An 18283-nucleotide genomic window follows, 5' to 3' on the forward strand; every position below is an offset into this window, starting at 1 on the left:
GCAATTTTAAGGACTAACTTTAAATATTTGAAGTTAATCGTTTAAAGAATAAATCACCTGGAAAGCTGGCGCTGCTCCACATAATTTAAAAGGTAACTTAGCCTACACAGTGGTGGAAATGTCCGTGCAGCTGCAGACTGGTGCGGCTGGATGATTGATAGGAACATGCTGATTCGGGTGCTATCAGAGCTGATCCGCGCATCACTATGGCTTAATAATCAACTCAGTCAATAAAAACAACCCGTCCTGTGTTAGGAGTGTATGTCGCTGACAGAAAAAAAGAAAGAAAAATTAAAAAAAGATAGAAAAGCAGCGTACACCTCACATATTTATTTCTCACAGCTGCGCACACGTTTGGCTGTCAAGCAGAAGCACCGTCTGTGTGTCGAGGGTGCGAGCCGCAGCTTCAGCTGCTCAGGTGGAGAGGCTTTGTAGCCCGGTGTGTTTTTTCGCTGATTTGGTTCTGCAGGTTCTCTGCTGGTACACTGGAGACGGGGATCAAGCAGTTTGTCTCACTCGGGATAGATTGTGCTTTTTTTGGTTCATAGTTTTTGATTAACGTGCAATTTATTCGGCTTTCCTTCCTTTCCCTTGCTCATGAGCACGTCATCAAAATGCGCTGTCGTTGCATTATTCATCACGTACTATGGGGATTGTCAGGAAATATCCGATCTGTCTGTTTAGATTACAGACCTATTGGCAGATATCTGATTCATATCCGATATATTTCCACATATGAAGAAGGCCTGAATCTGATCTGATATCCGATATCATGCGTTTTTTTCCTGTTTAAACATTCATGTTACAGATCCGATCTGTGCCAAAAATCGGAATTGGGTCACTTGAACTATGTACTGTAAAGTAGGCTTTAGTTGGACATTTGTATCCTCTGTGCTCTGCACTGAATGAATTGTGTGTGCATACTCGTACATCTATTTTTGTGAGAACCATTTTGAGTAGCTGACCTTTAAAGTGAGGACACTTTTGGAAAGTGCAGACATTTTGGCTGGTCCTTACCTTCAGTCAGTCCTTCAAAGGCCTGTTTGAGGGTTCAGACTTGGTTTTAAGGTTCAGGTTAGAATTACAGTAGGTTTAGGTTAGGTTAAAAGAGAGATAGTAAGGTTGGGTTTAGGCTTTGAGTTTTGATGATTAAGATTAGGGTAAGGGGCTAGGGAATGCATTATGTCAGTGAGGGTCCTCACAAGTGTGTGTGTGTGTGTGTGTGTGCGCGCACACACGCTTAAGGGGACTGTACATGAGAAGCAAACATCTGGACAACTAGGTAGTGTTTGTTGAACGTGCAATAGCAGAAAATATCTGTAAACTGAAGAAGTCTGTGCAACATCTGCATTGTAATGCACTGCTGCGTTAATGAGCCATGTGCTCAGCCAGGAAAATAGTGTGTAGACACTAGACGGCTGTTATTTGCAAAATGCAGGAACAGTTGATTACATCATCATGTATCATCATATCTGATGAGTCAAATGTTTAACTGAATATGTATAATACAGTGAGTTAATGTCAAATCTTTTAGATAGCATGTAAAAATACCTTACCTGAGCCAATGAAAAGGTGTAAATAATCAAAACATGAGATGTAAAGTCTTGCTAGCAGTCTGGACATGTTAATCACAAGTAGGGATGGGAATCCCCAGGTCAGAGTCCTGTACAGGTCAGTTTCTGAAAACCCTGCACCTGCCCATACCCTTAAAGCTCAATACCAGAATGACCTGTTACTCGTCATTATGTCTAAGTCAAAACCGCACCTGCCCACACCTGTTAATAAAAGTCCCGTTACACGACCCGTACCTGTGATTTAACGCACACAGGCTACACTCACTTACATTAAGCTGGGCTCTTTGTTCTTGAATTAGAAATCCAGTGGAGGAAAAGTTTCTTTCACTGGCTGTGCTCGATGCTGGGATGGTGAAAACGCAATCACTGCTAGGTTAGGAAACATTTTTGCATACTCTTTCCACCACTGTAAACATCAAAATTAGGCTGCCACCTCATCTTTGGGCTGCACAGTTTAATCGCTGGAGTCCTCCACCTGGGTGACAAATGTGACGATGGGGTCAAAGCTTCAACTTGTGTCACTGACTTTCAAAATAGAAGGAATTGCCGCCTGATGATAGATATCTAGTGTATGTGTAATATTTTGACATCTAAATCACTTTTTCATTTGTTCTAAAAAATAAAAAATATATTTTTGTTCTCACCTGCTGCCTGCCCGTGTGGAGCTTATGCCCGTACCTGTTAATTTATGGTTATGCATATTTTTACCTGTTACACAGAGTTTTATGGGTACCTGACCATTGTAGGACTCTGCTCCAGGCACCTCACAATTTGATTTGATATGATTCGGAGGGCAATAATTCAGTGAGAAAACGATTCAGTGCATCAAATTTTTTGATTTCTTCAGTATTTATTTTTCTCACTGTGTGACTACTTACTACTTTTAAAACATAGCATACTGCATTATCAGTGATCCATAATGTAGTTAATAGATTCATTTACATACATACAGGGCTGCCAACTTTTCAAAAAACCTTGGAGTGAGATTCAGCGGGGCCGACCACAATTTTGTCGTTTAGGCCTACAGATTAATACCTATTAATTATTACCTATTAATATCACAGACAAATTTGTTTTAATACTTCATTTTTCTTTTCTTTACCAAATACAACAGGTAACCACAAAACCTTCATTTAACATAATGTGGCCCAGTACACGGACATAAATTTACATTAAAAAATAAATGCAGTGTCGATAATAATATAAATTTGTCTCTTGCATTTGTCATGAATCATGTTTCTAATTTGCCTTGTTTTACATCATTTTAGTGTGGTGAGTACTAGATGAGCTCATAAGTGCACTTCCAATCACATAATTTCAATCACATAAAAAAAACAATGGCTCAATTCTGCTAAATATGTCCATCAATGAGCATATGCACAGTAAGCACCCAAAATTTTAACAGCGGAATTTTTCACCTATCTACTGCTTGCTCTGCCCAGCTGCTTGAAAGGATGGCTGCTGCAGCAATAGGCTACTATTTTAATTTAGCTACTAACATAAAGTACTCTTTGCTGCTAATTTAGCATTTTTGACATTTACAAAGCTTTTTTTGAAGCATTTTCCATTCAACTTTATAGAAGCCAAAATGCTTCCATACTGGAGCTTTTGAAGCAGAGAGTGCCAGTGGGATTGTATGCACACTATTTATACTGGCACAGTGTCCAGTGTTTGCATACTATTTCACTGGGAATAGTATACATTTTATGATCTGTTGATTAATAATGGCCCCCAGCCTTTTTATTTTCAAAAGTTAATTACATTAATTATTGAATATATTAATTTGAAAGCACCTCACCATCTCCTGCCTGTGTGAGAATAGCAAAATGAGAGGAGAGGCGGAGTGCTCCACTCTGTTGTTTTAATGTCTCCAGCTCTGGAAAGCAGCCTCTCTGCTACACGTTAGCTGTGGGGAAAGCCCAGATGCTGAGCCGGCCAGATGCAGGGAATAATTTCTTCACCACAGAGTTGGTTTAATTTTGTTCATACTCCAGTGTGTGTGTGTTGGTCAGCCAGTCTCATCTCCATTAACATCTCTGGGTGATGGTTTAGAAATTGTTTACAATATACTTCACGTTCACCTCACAAATGTAATTATTTAGACATTAAATTTAGACAGCAAATTGTTGGTTAGGGACAAAACTTGTGTGTGTCAGCCTCTTATGCACCTCTTTTGATTGTTCTTTGCCTCACCACTGATCACCAGCTGTGTTGTGCTCCAAATCCAGACTGGCACAGTACGAGCCACATAGCTGTAGTTTCCAAATCCTTTTCAAGGTGGAGCATAGATGAGTTTAATTTTAGTGGTGTAGATATCAAGTGAATGTACAGTTGAGTAGTTTGAGTGTTATTAAATGCCACAGCTACTCAAAACCAACAAGAGTTTCCTGTGACTTAAGCCTCCTAAAGACTGTGAGATTTTAGCATTCTTATACATTTAGTTCAAGCTACACTGTTTGACATGGGTCTAATAAACTTGGGTAGGACATCAAGATTGATGTATGCAGACTGTACAATGACAGGGCCTACTGAATCACAGGCGACGAAGTTTGATGCAGTAGCTTCCCATACTGAGCACGCATGGATGCTGCACAGGTTATTATTTCTCCAACTGTAAAGCACATTATAGAGGGTCACATTATCAAATAACCTGAAGCTTAGTGGGCACTTTTTCCTGCAGCGTGTCTGTGTTTGTGTGTTTGCTAGCTGCTAGGCTGGTGACCTGGAAGCTGTAACTCCACTGCTATTTCCTTCCATGCTTCGTCCTTTTTTTTCGCGATAATGGTAAGAGCTGGAGGACACATCATACAGCCAAGGCTTCTGCTGCCACAACTCCACAAGGTTTTCCTCCTGCTATTCTCCTGACTCTATTTGTTTGGGTCAAGCACCAGTTTATCATTTCATTATTTCATTATTTATCATTTTATCACTGCATTTCTAGTGGTTGGTTGGGAGATGTATCTCATAACAGCAGTCACACAGTGAGATGGTCATCCCAGATTTCTGACACTGTCAGAATTTAATCCCAGGCTGCCGTTCATTACAAGATTGTGACAACGGCCATCCTTGAACCTCACTCACTGTATGACGTTTTAGAGCCACAACCAAAGATATCACCATGTTTCTTTCACGTTGGTCATCTTTTGTCTGGGACAGCCGAAAGTTGCACAGTGTATCCCAGGCTTTACACTGGTGGGGTGTGTTCACATCGAATGTGAAGCATTTCACATGGCAAGATTACAGACAAACTCGATGCAAAGACACAAATAGGTGCGAAATCACAACACAAAATTTGCGAAATTGTTTTTTTGCGTATTCATCGGAGTTGAATTTTTTTGCAAGAAATTAGTACTGTATTGCGAAAGCCAATCAGCGTTGAGAACCACTTCAGATTGTCCTGATGTTACAAAGATTTAGAAATGAAGGACAAATATATTGTTGCCACCTGTGGGCACCTAGAGCTCTCCCAGTCTAAAGCACTATTCAGACGAGATTAGTTTTACATGGGCACGTGGGGTAATGTCACTTTACCACAGGACGTCAGTAATATTAATGGCCGATTCGCACGGGATAAGAAATATCAGTAAAACTACCACAAGTGGGAGGGGTAAATCCATTCACGCACCGCTGTCCCCTCCTGCCGTCATGTGCGTATGATAGGACTGTCATAAGCACCATGAAATTGAGTTCGAATATTTTCGAATTAATTTAGTAGAGTTCAAATAATATTAGAATTTATTATTATTATTATTATTTTTTATTTTTTTTTATTTTTTTTTTTACAAAAAAACCCCACAAAAAATAAGATGCTTATTGCTGACGCAATATGAACGTGACACTCGGATGAAAACACCTGTTCTGACCTCACTGAAGTGCCACGTATGACCAACTTCTGCCTCGCTATCTGAGCAATGTTTGGATACTTCAGTGCGTAGTTTTCCACCACAAGAGTGGATCCTGGTCAGCTCGTAGTGGTGTCTCATTTTGGTAACGTTTCATCTCTTCTTCAAAAAGGGTAGGCAGGGAGGCAGCAGGTGCAACACTCTCTCTGTATGTCTCCCCGAACAGGTCACACATTGCGGACAGTGCAGTGGGTGGTGTTGGTGCAGCGGGCTCCTCTGTCGGCACCTCTTCCTCTGTCGCTGCATCCCTCTCTGGCCCGGCTTGTACACGAGCCATCTCCGCCCGAACGGGATTCGTCGTGATATACAACATTATTGATAGTATTAATTAATTATTAATGATATTCGAATTATCAAATTTAGGTTTGAACTTATAAAAAAATATATATATTCGAATATATTTCTAACTTTGAATTTTTTTTTTGACAGCCCTAACACACATATTTACTGCTGGTCTATTCGCACGGGATTAGTATTACCTGAGGTAATTGTCCAGGACCATTCGGACATTCGGACGGGACTAAAATCTCTGGTAATTATTACTTTACCCCACGTACCTATGTAAAACTAATCCCGTCCGAATAGGGCTAAAGTCAGTAATATACAGAGACAAAACAATAAAGGAGAGGGCTTGAAGATTAGTGAGTACTGCCATAGGACTACGTGGTAAGTTCTGAAGTTCTGTGTTTACTTTTTTCACATCACTTGATCCCAGCTATCCGTTGTACTTTACCGCAAACCAAGTTAGCCCAGTTAGTTATCAGAGCCATCAGCAAGGCTGGAGAATATTCACCATTTGCAAAACACTCCAAAAAAACCCCACTCCAGTGGCTGTACAATGCAAAAATTTGCGTCATGACTGGTTTGAACACACCATTACTGTAGGCTACTTGTTGCTTTTTTACTGCTCTGTTGATTGAACAGACTAGGTAAAAATGCATTGTTGACACAATAATAAACAAACAAGATTGACTTTTTGTGATTCATTATTCATACGTTGCAGTTACATTGCATATGAAGCCTAGGTTATACTGCCCCCTGGAGTAGATCACAATTAGTGAATATCCTGAAAAATATCCATTTTCCACAGACTGTATAAATAATGGATGCAGCTACCGTTACGTCACCCATGTGGACTGTCGTTTTGAAGCCTCAATTTTGGCATTTCATCAGTCGCCATCTTGGATATTTGGAGCCAGATTTGACCACATTTGACAAGAGGTTGGAACTATAGAGGACAGGGGTAGATCTGACTCACAGACTGTGGTGAGGGCACACAGACCGCCTGTCACTCATGCGGCCCTGCCCTTAATTATGCATAACTTTAAGCCTTAATAAAACTGCAAATCGGTGAGTTCTATATAAATTCACCATTGTCATGAAATTAAATTATCTATAGAGACCAAAACTGTTTTTTTGTACCAGGCTGTAAACATGTTTGTTACTGCTGAAAAGGCATTTTAACATTAGGGTCTACGGGGACTGACTCTGTTTTAGAGCCAGCTTCAAGTGGCCATGAGAGGAACTACAGTTTTTGGCACTTGTGCATTGGCTTCATTCATTTCAGCCTCTGGAGGTTGCTGCTTGTGATATTTTACACTTCTGTTAGTAACACGGGGCATACAATTACTTTTTTCTTAAAAGATAAATATAACAAAACTGTAACATGACATTGAGGACTTTTCTTGGTTATTAGCAGAAAACAGTAGAATGACTGTAGTAAACATTAACAATAAGAGGGAGCGAGAAAGCACAGCTGGTACTGTTGCATCAGTACTGCGGAAAATGATTAATGAAACACTTTAAAATATTCAGAATGGATCGATACATCAATATTTTTGACAACACTAATCCCAATACATTATAAAGCAGTCAAAGTGACCTATGTTGTAATACAAATGTACCAGCTGCTATGACAAAACATCACAAAATAACAATAAAAAAGCTAGCAATTGGCTGTTAATTGGCCAATATGGCTCATCAATCAGCAATCTGTACTGGTGGCCAAAAATAAATAAAAAAAACATGACTGATTCAGCTCTACAAATGAGTGATGACACACAGTGTATTATAAGTATATTAAAAGGGTGAGAAAGTTGAAGATAAGTGAGCTCTAGACACTAAAAATGGACAGTAAATAACTTTTGATGCAGTTGTAATTCACTGAAGCCAATCATTTGAGAAAAGGAACAGATGTAAAGCTTTTTCTTTAACAAATCAGTAACTAATTTTATGTATTTACTCATAGTTTTGACTCATCAGACTATTATTGCACTTGTTGCTAATGTAGAGGAAGTCTGAGCATTTTCCAGTATTATGGTGACTGTATGATGATCAGATGATCAACAGCTGTGTAATAATAGCACAGTGTTGTGCAGGGTTGCATGGAGTTCTTCTGTCAGTCGTGAAATACCAATGAAATGCATTAAAGTTTGCTTTTCCCCACTTAGATCCCTCTACCAACGATGGGGAGGAATATAAATCTGAAGGTATTTATTTGGAACTAGATTTGTGTGACCAATTCAAATGTCTAGTTGGAAATCCAATTTTGATTTTGCATATTTTTGCTGGACATTATGACATCTGTGCTTGAAAGCTTTTTGGATTGTGTTCAGTTGCATTTTTCTTGTTAGTATGTTTTTCTTTTTGAGTTTGTGCTGTATTGTTGTTTTGAAGCTGAAGATGTCTCGGGTATATCTGTCTGATGAAGCTGATGAAAATGTGCTAAATCAAAAGGCTGCCAAGTTTGATTAGATAAACAGGAGAAGGATACTGGTAACTTGTAAAATTTAATGCTTCGTCTTGCGGTTAAGGGCAAATAAAGTGCGAGGGCTGCATGATTTCATTAGCAAGTGTTAGATTCACAACACTAGTATCTTGGGAATTATCCCAGTTCTTGTTTAAGTTGTATCCCTGTAATGATTTTCCCTACCACAGTCATTGCCACGCATCATACATCATGCCGCTCCAGTGTGTGATTTTAGACAGCATGCCAGCATCGTGGAAGCAAAAGAGGTGTGTTGGGCGCAACATGTAACACAACAGCATTTGCCTTTTGTGTGACATATAACATGCAGCAGCAAAGGCTTCCTAACAATAACAATGGCATAATATGTCAATTACAGTCATTTACTCTCCCTGTTTAAACTTCAGGTAGACCCTTTTTGTGTTTGCAAACAGATGATGTATTTTGTGGGCGGAGCTGAACTGGTGGCAGAAAGGTACAATTGTAATGTCAGTTTCAGCGCCAAATAAAACGTAGAAATCACAATAATGTTGATATTTCTCAACCGATTGAAATGAGTAATTTTTATATCAATGACTTTTGATCTAGGTGTAGTAGGAAAAAAAACTTTTGTCTCCAGTTAAGGGAATCTGGATATGTAGGCTAATCCCTGCTGCTCAATGCTCAGTAAAGGAGTGTGTTAGGCTTATGTGAACTGAAATATTTACATGATGAGAGATATATCATCATGAGTAATTGTTAAAACTCACGTTTGTCAAGCATGGATTTGGCTTATTCCTTAGTTAATAGTTGTGGAGATGTCCCCATATGATATGATTTAATGTGGAAGTGCAATTTATCAACTTGCTAGCGCACTAGCTAGCTAACACTGTTTGCTTAGTAACACCTTGATCATAACGAAGTACTCTTCACTTTAGAAAGGCCTCCACAAGAAAATGTGTTCTTTGTTTATGTTAACGTAGAGACTATAATGTGTGTTTAATCAGTTCCCATCTGCATCCAGGCAGGGGAAATGAAAGGCTTGCTAATGTTAGTGATATAGCTAATTTTTTTCAGCCTTCCAGCGATCTGCCATATCACTGGCAGACAGAAAAAAATCATCTATAATCCATCATCCGTTTATTAATCTTAACATAGAACACGTTTTCTTGTGGTGTCATTTCTAAAATGAGCAGTGGTGAAAGTTACTGTATTCTGTCATGATCATTGAGTTAATTAGCAGATAGCATTATTTAGCTAGTTGAAAAGTTGTCTGATGTTACTTCTACATTAAATTATATTATATGGGGATGTCTCTAAGTATTAACAAGGACAATATGACAAATCCATGCTTGACCAACTTTGAGTTTGTGAGTTTTCACAGTTCCTTATGATGTTGAATTATCTAAAACCCCATCAGTAATTCAGTTCATGTAAGCCAAACATACACTCCTCTACTGAGCGTCCAGCAGTGATTATAGCCTAAATATTGAGACTCTAATTAACTGGAGACAAAACTTTTTCTACTAGATCATAATGTTTGTATGTACAGTACAGGCCAAAAGTTTGGACACACCTTCTCATTCAATGCGTTTTCTTTATTTTCATGACTATTTACATTGTAGATTCTCACTGAAGGCATCAAAACTATGAATGAACACATGTGGAGTTATGTACTTAACAAAAAAAGGTGAAATAACTGAAAATATGTTTTATATTCTACTTTCTTCAAAATAGCCACCCTTTGCTCTGATTACTGCTTTGCACACTCTTGGCATTCTCTCCATGAGCTTCAAGAGGTAGTCACCTGAAATGGTTTCCACTTCACAGGTGTGCCTTATCAGGGTTAATTAGTGGAATTTCTTGCTTTATCAATGGGGTTGGGACCATCAGTTGTGTTGTGCAGAAGTCAGGTTAATACACAGCCGACAGCCCTATTGGACAACTGTTAAAATTCATATTATGGCAAGAACCAATCAGCTAACTAAAGAAAAACGAGTGGCCATCATTACTTTAAGAAATGAAGGTCAGTCAGTCCGGAAAATTGCAAAAACTTTAAATGTGTCCCCAAGTGGAGTCGCAAAAACCATCAAGCGCTACAACGAAACTGGCACACATGAGGACCGACCCAGGAAAGGAAGACCAAGAGTCACCTCTGCTTCTGAGGATAAGTTCATCCGAGTCACCAGCCTCAGAAATGGCAAGTTAACAGCAGCTCAGATCAGAGACCAGATGAATGCCACACAGAGTTCTAGCAGCAGACCCATCTCTAGAACAACTGTTAAGAGGAGACTGCACGAATCAGGCCTTCATGGTCAAATAGCTGCTAGGAAACCACTGCTAAGGAGAGGCAACAAGCAGAAGAGATTTGTTTGGGCCAAGAAACACAAGGAATGGACATTAGACCAGTGGAAATCTGTGCTTTGGTCTGATGAGTCCAAATTTGAGATCTTTGGTTCCAACCGCCGTGTCTTTGTGAGACGCAGAAAAGGTGAACGGATGGATTCCACATGCCTGGTTCCCACTGTGAAGCATGGAGGAGGAGGTGTGATGGTGTGGGGGTGTTTTGCTGGTGACACTGTTGGGGATTTATTCAAAATTGAAGGCACACTGAACCAGCATGGCTACCACAGCATCCTGCAGCGACATGCCATCCCATCCGGTTTGCATTTAGTTGGACGATCATTTATTTTTCAACAGGACAATGACCCCAAACACACCTCCAGGCTGTGTAAGGGCTATTTGACCAAGAAGGAGAGTGATGGAGTGCTGCGGCAGATGACCTGGCCTCCACAGTCACCGGACCTGAACCCAATCGAGATGGTTTGGGGTGAGCTGGACCGCAGAGTGAAGGCAAAGGAGCCAACAAGTGCTAAACACCTCTGGGAACTCCTTCAAGACTGTTGGAAAACCATTTCAGGTGACTACCTCTTGAAGCTCATGGAGAGAATGCCAAGAGTGTGCAAAGCAGTAATCAGAGCAAAGGGTGGCTATTTTGAAGAAAGTAGAATATAAAACATGTTTTCAGTTATTTCACCTTTTTTTGTTAAGTACATAACTCCACATGTGTTCATTCATAGTTTTGATGCCTTCAGTGAGAATTTACAATGTAAATAGTCATGAAAATAAAGAAAACGCATTGAATGAGAAGGTGTGTCCAAACTTTTGGCCTGTACTGTATGTGTTTATATCTATGGTCTTGCACTAACATACAATGCCAACGTTACAGTTGCCAGACATCTTCATGTACCCAGCGTCCATACGAAAGAATAAATCAAGACATATAAACCTTTCGGTGCATACACTTTTGTATTTTGCGTCCATGTCCAGAATGTTTAATAGTGAGATTTGTCAAATGATTTTTATTAATTATGGACAGACGTGCTGCTGAGCCAGTGATAAGGACATAAAACAAAGCTATGTAAAACATAAACAAGTCAAACAACTATATACTAATGGCAAACTGCACTTCGTGGCTTGGTTAGTATTAACTTTTTTTCATTGTTTAATGCATTTAAGAACAATGTAAATACTGCTGCTACTAGGTGTGTGTAAATATACGCCTAAATATTTTTTCATGCTGTAACTGTAGGCCTCTATGAATTGCGTATGTGAATATTATGTGTGTTATGACAGCACAAGAAGACATTTTATTCCAGGTATCTCAACCATTTGTCATCGGTGTCCGCTGTTTTTCTGCCACCAGTATGTGCGCGCAACTGCAGTGACGTAACTATGATGTCCACTAAAAATTGGTCTATAAAAGCCTAGTCCCAATCAAATGCCCATATCCCTAATGATCTCATTAGGGATATGCACACATTTCCCACCTAACAAAATAACGCTATGACACTAGAAATAAAATAATCACAATACTAAGATATTTGAAAAACTGGAAAAATGAAACATTGCAGCAGTCATGAACCTAAGATCAGCCAATTGATTATCTCATATTGTGATGCAGTTCACATCCACTGGGTGTCCACACCTTGCAGGCTCACAGAAGGGCGTATCTGTGACAACCAGTCACACCTGTCAAAAGAAAGCACCACATCTAGTAACAGGGTCAACCACACCCCCTCACTAAGATAAAAGTTTCTGTCCCTTCCGTGCTCAGAGTTGCTCTTAGAACTTTCCTAAATCACTTTCCTAAATCACTCCTTCTGTCCCTTCCATGCTCAGAGTTGCTCTTAGAACTTTCCTAAATCACTCCTAAGCTAGGACTCCTTACTAAAAGTTTTAAGACTAAGCTAAGCTCTCTGAGAGTGTTCTTAGAATGTTTGTGAATACGGCCCCTGGTCTGGTTGCCAAGCAGTGCTTTTTACTAGAAGTTCTTTGGATTTGGATTGCTGGTTATTGGCTAGATATTGGTCTGTTGATTTTTGTGATTTAAGCAAATAATAGCGCTGACTATTGATTGAAGTTTTACATATATAGTGGCTGATTTTGTCCTCTGCTCTCAGGGTAAAGTGCTCCTGGATGTAATTGTTTTCTCAATTTGTTGACAATTTTGACTGCCGTTCTTGTTTGGGTTATTTGTTTTTTTTTTGTTTTTTTTTTAAATCTCCTGCGGTCTGTTGAACACATAACATGCCCTTAAAATGTCACACCTGTCTTGCCCATGATCCCATCCTGCCAGCTGACCCGTTTATACAGAAATTATTTCACTACCTCCAATGCCCCCTTAAAGGCGAGACAACTCTGCCCCCCATTCCGCGATTGTATTTTTTTAAACGGAACAGCAAGGCAGCATAACAGCGTGAAATCCCACCTTGAGGAAGCAGTATAAAAGGGGCTTTAGTTTCAGAGGGATAAATTGGCAGCAATGGTTGATGACACTTTGTGGAGAGTGTCTTCCTGTTTGTACTGGCACACACTGCTGGGCCAGTGTGTCCTTCTTGATTTGGATGTGTTATGAATATTCTGTCCACCCTTTTTGTTATCTGGAGAGCTCCTGGATAGGATGCACAAATTCACAGTTCCTTTAATATTATACTATAACATTTGAGAAAATATCATAAACTCATAAACTGAGTGAACACTAGAGTAACGTTTCTCCATGAGACTACAATAAATATGGACCAAATAACAAGGTATAAATAAATTATTGATCACAGTGAAACATGCTAGGAAAGATTTTCAATATTGAGTAAGGTGAAGGGTTTCAAATACAGTGAATATTCAAGGTGGAAACTTCCCACAAGAATTATTATTAGAATTTATGGTTAATAGCTTAGTTGGATTAAAATGGAAATATCGAGGTTACTGGCTCTGGCTGTATTTGCCATGTCAGGTGCAGATCGAAACAAACTGTTTACTATATCTTATGCAGACAGAATCCATTATTTTTTTCCAACAAAGCCTTTAATTTTTTCATACACAATGAAACAGTGCCGTGTGGTGAGTTAGTTAGCTAGCAGAAATGCAGTGTTTCCCCTATGCTTTTAGCAGTGGCGCTGCTAAAATGATTGGTGCCATTCTACTTTAAGCAGCAAGAGTCAGGGTCAAGCAAAGATTACAAATCAAACACCACCAGATAAGGGCGCTACGATTAATCTGCCATCGATCGTCATTCTAAACAGTTTGAAGGCTGATTAGATGAATTACAATATATTTCTGTCTTTTTGCTGATAGCCTGAACAATGCCTGAATAATGCAGAGTTCAGACTACATGACATTTTTGCCACATTGCTGACTGAGGCCAGCTTGCATATCCTGAGTTTAATTATTACATTGAAAAAAGCACTCAAAATAGACAGTTTTTACATGGCTGACATGAGCAAAAACTCCTTGATTATTTTGATATCAATCAGCTCAGGACATCCCTAGTTTAAATCATATATATTTAATTACAATAAAGCACTCTTTAACTTGCAGCTTGATTTGTAGGCCAGAGATTCTGTCTCAGATTAAATAGTTTTATTGGTTGTAAAATATTTCCATGTCATAGAAATTTGATACCATGTCATTGTGCAATCAGCTTTAGTTGAATAACCTAATATTTCCTGGAATCAATGAAATCTCCTTGCACAGCCACAGATCGTCAGGTGCTGGCAGGCAGCAGGAACGTAAGTCATAAGATATGCAAAAAAATCCTCCGCACACTGACATAGACTTTACTATCGAAATTTAATGAAGGGAACAGTGCGTTTCACGTTTAGCGTCATCAGGTTCACCTCATCAGGTCTGACCTAAGCATTCTCAGGTGTGTTTAAATGCTTGCTGGTCACATGACCAGTTTCGTTTTTTCTTTTTTTCTCTGTTTCTCTAAGCAAGACTCAAAAAAATATACAAAAACAATACAATTACATACATCATGAAGTTGAAAAAGTATACATCAACCATGGTATAAGTTAAAAACATAAGAATTTCAATGCATGAATAGCAAAGTCTACTTACATAATCAATATTACACAAAGCGAGGATAAGAGGTAGAATTACTACAAAGTACTCTATCCTAGCTTGAGACCACCAGTACCTATATACAAATACCTTTATGCAGAGGAACCATATAACAGGACATGAATAATATACATTAATAATATATATCCTGCAAGTCTATCCTTTACTCACTATTCCGCAGATAGTGCAGGCTTGACTTTCCCTACGTAGGACAGTACAGCTTTCCTGAGCTTTCCCTTTATGTATCCTACGGGGCAAAAAAGAAGAAAAAACAGGTTAAAGAAAACAACTCAAATCCTGTGAATCATTCATTCCAAAAGGTTCAACAGTAGACAGTTCATTAATCCAAAACGCTTCCCTTCTCAGGAGCTGCTTAATGATGTTCCCCCCTCTCGGATTAGACAACACTCTTTCAATTCCAATGAATCTAAGGGAAGCTGTAGAACCATGATTTTTATCTTTATAATGTCTTGCGATGGCGTAATCAAAATTATTATTTCTGATAGCCGCTTTGTGCTCAGCAATCCTCAACTTCAGATTACGCTTTGTTTGGCCAACATACATCAAGCCACATGGGCAAATAAGCACATAAATTACATGAGTGGAAAGACAATTGATAAATTCTTTTACATTATATTTCTTTCCGGAATGGGGATGATGAAATGTTTTTGTATCAAATGTGTTGGCACAGTGTGCACATTTTCCACATCTATAATTCCCATAAACTTGCTGAGAAAGCCGGTTGGTTTGTTTTGGTTCACTATACATCGAACTGACAACAGTGTCTCTCACATTTCTGCCTCTCTTGAAACAAAATAGAGGTCTGGAGGCAGATAGATGGTTTAGGCTCGGGTCACATTCTAGTACTTTCCAATGTCTATTAATAATTTGTTTGACTTGCCTCGAAACTGTAGAATATTCTGACACATAGGTGGTTCTGTTTACATTTTCATGCTGAGAAGGTGGAGGATATTATAATTTATCCCTCTCCCTCTTGTTAGCCTTCTCAATAGCCCTGTCAATAAGGGATTTGTCATATCCTCTTTCTTTGAACCGTTCAGCCATTTCTTTAGTCTTAATGATGTAATCCTCTTCATTACTGCATATTCTTCTCAACCTTATGAACTGAATTTTTTAGATCTACTTATTTCTGTGAATGACAACAGGAGATTGGAGACATCTATCTATCGTAAAAACACTGATAGAAACACTATTTTACATGCTACTACATGCGACCACCTCATTAAAAATATCCCATACGGGCAGTTCATAAGGTTGAGAAGAATATGCAGTAATGAAGAGGATTACATCATTAAGACTAAAGAAATGGCTGAACGGTTCAAAGAAAGAGGATATGACAAATCCCTTATTGACAGGGCTATTGAGAAGGCTAACAAGAGGGAGAGGGATAAATTATTATATCCTCCACCTTCTCAGCATGAAAATGTAAACAGAACCACCTATGTGTCAGAATATTCTACAGTTTCGAGGCAAGTCAAACAAATTATTAATAGACATTGGAAAGTACTAGAATGTGACCCGAGCCTAAACCATCTATCTGCCTCCAGACCTCTATTTTGTTTCAAGAGAGGCAGAAATGTGAGAGACACTGTTGTCAGTTCGATGTATAGTGAACCAAAACAAGCCAACCAACTTTCTCAGCAAGTTTATGGGAATTATAGATGTGGAAAATGTGCACACTGTGCCAACACATTTGATACAAAAACATTTAATCATCCCCATTCCGGAAAGAAATATAATGTAAAAGAATTTATCAATTGTCTTTCCACTCATGTAATTTATGTGCTTATTTGCCCATGTGGCTTGACGTATGTTGGCCAAACAAAGCGTAATCTGAAGTTGAGGATTGCTGAGCACAAAGCGGCTATCAGAAATAATAATTTTGATTACGCCATCGCAAGACATTATAAAGATAAAAATCATGGTTCTACAGCTTCCCTTAGATTCATTGGAATTGAAAGAGTGTTGTCTAATCCGAGAGGGGGGAACATCATTAAGCAGCTCCTGAGAAGGGAAGCGTTTTGGATTAATGAACTGTCTACTGTTGAACCTTTTGGAATGAGTGATTCACAGGATTTGAGTTGTTTTCTTTAACCTGTTTTTTCTTCTTTTTTGCCCCGTAGGATACATAAAGGGAAAGCTCAGGAAAGCTGTACTGTCCTACGTAGGGAAAGTCGAGCCTGCACTATCTGCGGAATAGTGAGTAAAGGATAGACTTGCAGGATATGTATTATTAATGTATATTATTCATGTCCTGTTATATGGTTCCTCTGCATAAAGGTATTTGTATATAGGTACTGGTGGTCTCAAGCTAGGATAGAGTACTTTGTAGTAATTCTACCTCTTATCCTCGCTTTGTGTAATATTGATTATGTAAGTAGACTTTGCTATTCATGCATTGAAATTCTTATGTTTTTAACTTATACCATGGTTGATGCATACTTTTTCAACTTCATGATGTATGTAATTGTATTGTTTTTGTATATTTTTTTGAGTCTTGCTTAGAGAAACAGAGAAAAAAAGAAAAAACGAAATTGGTCATGTGACCAGCAAGCATTTAAACACACCTGAGAATGCTTAGGTCAGACCTGATGAGGTGAACCTGATGACGCTAAACGCGAAACGCATTGTTCCCTTCATTAAATTTCGATAGTAAAGTCTATGTCAGTGTGCGGAGGATTTTTTTGTATATCTTATAACCTAATATTTCCTTTCAGCAGTTGTTGTGTCTGCAGTAGTTGACGGTAGGAATGATGACTGGTTGTGTTAATGCTGCAGGTCTTTTCCATTTTATTCACTCAGCTTTGTGTCTGAAACGTTTAATCTGCTGGCTGTATGTAAGCTGTTCCATTTAATTTGAGCTTTAGAGGTGACTTTGATTCAAATATTTTGTGTAAATATCTGCCTTGTACATGATTTATAGACTGCATTTTTCTCTGCACTTGTTTGCATCAACCCTGCCAGCCCTAGCACCAAAATCAAAGCTCTACCTAATCTCCAGATTTCAAAGTTTCATCTTTCCTGCTATTCTCCCACTGCTGTTTCTGCAGAAATGTACAACCCGGGGGCCAAAGAAGTAGTTGACATCCCGCCTCCACCGATGCCAATAATGGCTGCACCTCAGATTCCTCCACCTGCCTCAGCTTCAACGGATGAGCTCATCCAACAGAGTCAGTGGAATCTGCAGCAGCAGGAGCAGCATCTGCACACACTCCGACAGGTACAGAGCAAGAAAGAAACAAATACACCTGGCACACAGGACATTTTCACCTCAGGGATCATTCATTCATTCATCTGCTTTTTTTTTTGTTTGGTTGTTACTACTTTTGAACTTTTGACAAATAAAGAGCAGTGGGCCTCATTCACCAACCGTTCTTATGAGGAAATTTCTTCTTAAAACCCACTCACAAAATTTTGAATGTGACAGTCACCAGTGTTTTCTTAAGGATTTATTCCTGGGTAAGAACAGAATCTGCACACACTCATGAGCACTGTTATGCACATTTTCTGCTGACATGTTTGTGCACAACAGCAATTCAGGTTATTTTACAAAAAAGCATTATGGCATAAAGCATGATAAACTCTACACTAACACTTCAATTTAAATCAGTTATGTTAATTGGAACATTTAGTCTAATAGTTAGTGATTGATCACGTTA

At 38.9% G+C, this 18283-nt stretch overlaps 1 protein-coding gene across 4 annotated transcripts in view; it reads left to right on the top strand.

The window, feature by feature from the left end:
* Positions 1 to 18283, top strand: part of cherp (calcium homeostasis endoplasmic reticulum protein) — a 58004-nt gene that overhangs the window by 9337 nt on the left and 30384 nt on the right. For 2 of the 4 annotated variants that reach the window (XM_033621884.2, XM_078169070.1), the window contains exons 3-4: positions 7927 to 7965; positions 17675 to 17844. In XM_033621884.2, the coding sequence (XP_033477775.1) occupies positions 7927 to 7965; positions 17675 to 17844 (209 nt within the window). The remainder of the gene's footprint in view (positions 1 to 7926; positions 7966 to 17674; positions 17845 to 18283) is intronic. The other 2 variants (XM_033621885.2, XM_078169071.1) reach the window with 1 other exon arrangement.

Source organism: Epinephelus lanceolatus, chromosome 6 (genome assembly GCF_041903045.1).
Source record: "Epinephelus lanceolatus isolate andai-2023 chromosome 6, ASM4190304v1, whole genome shotgun sequence".
Classification (NCBI taxonomy): domain Eukaryota; kingdom Metazoa; phylum Chordata; class Actinopteri; order Perciformes; family Serranidae; genus Epinephelus; species Epinephelus lanceolatus.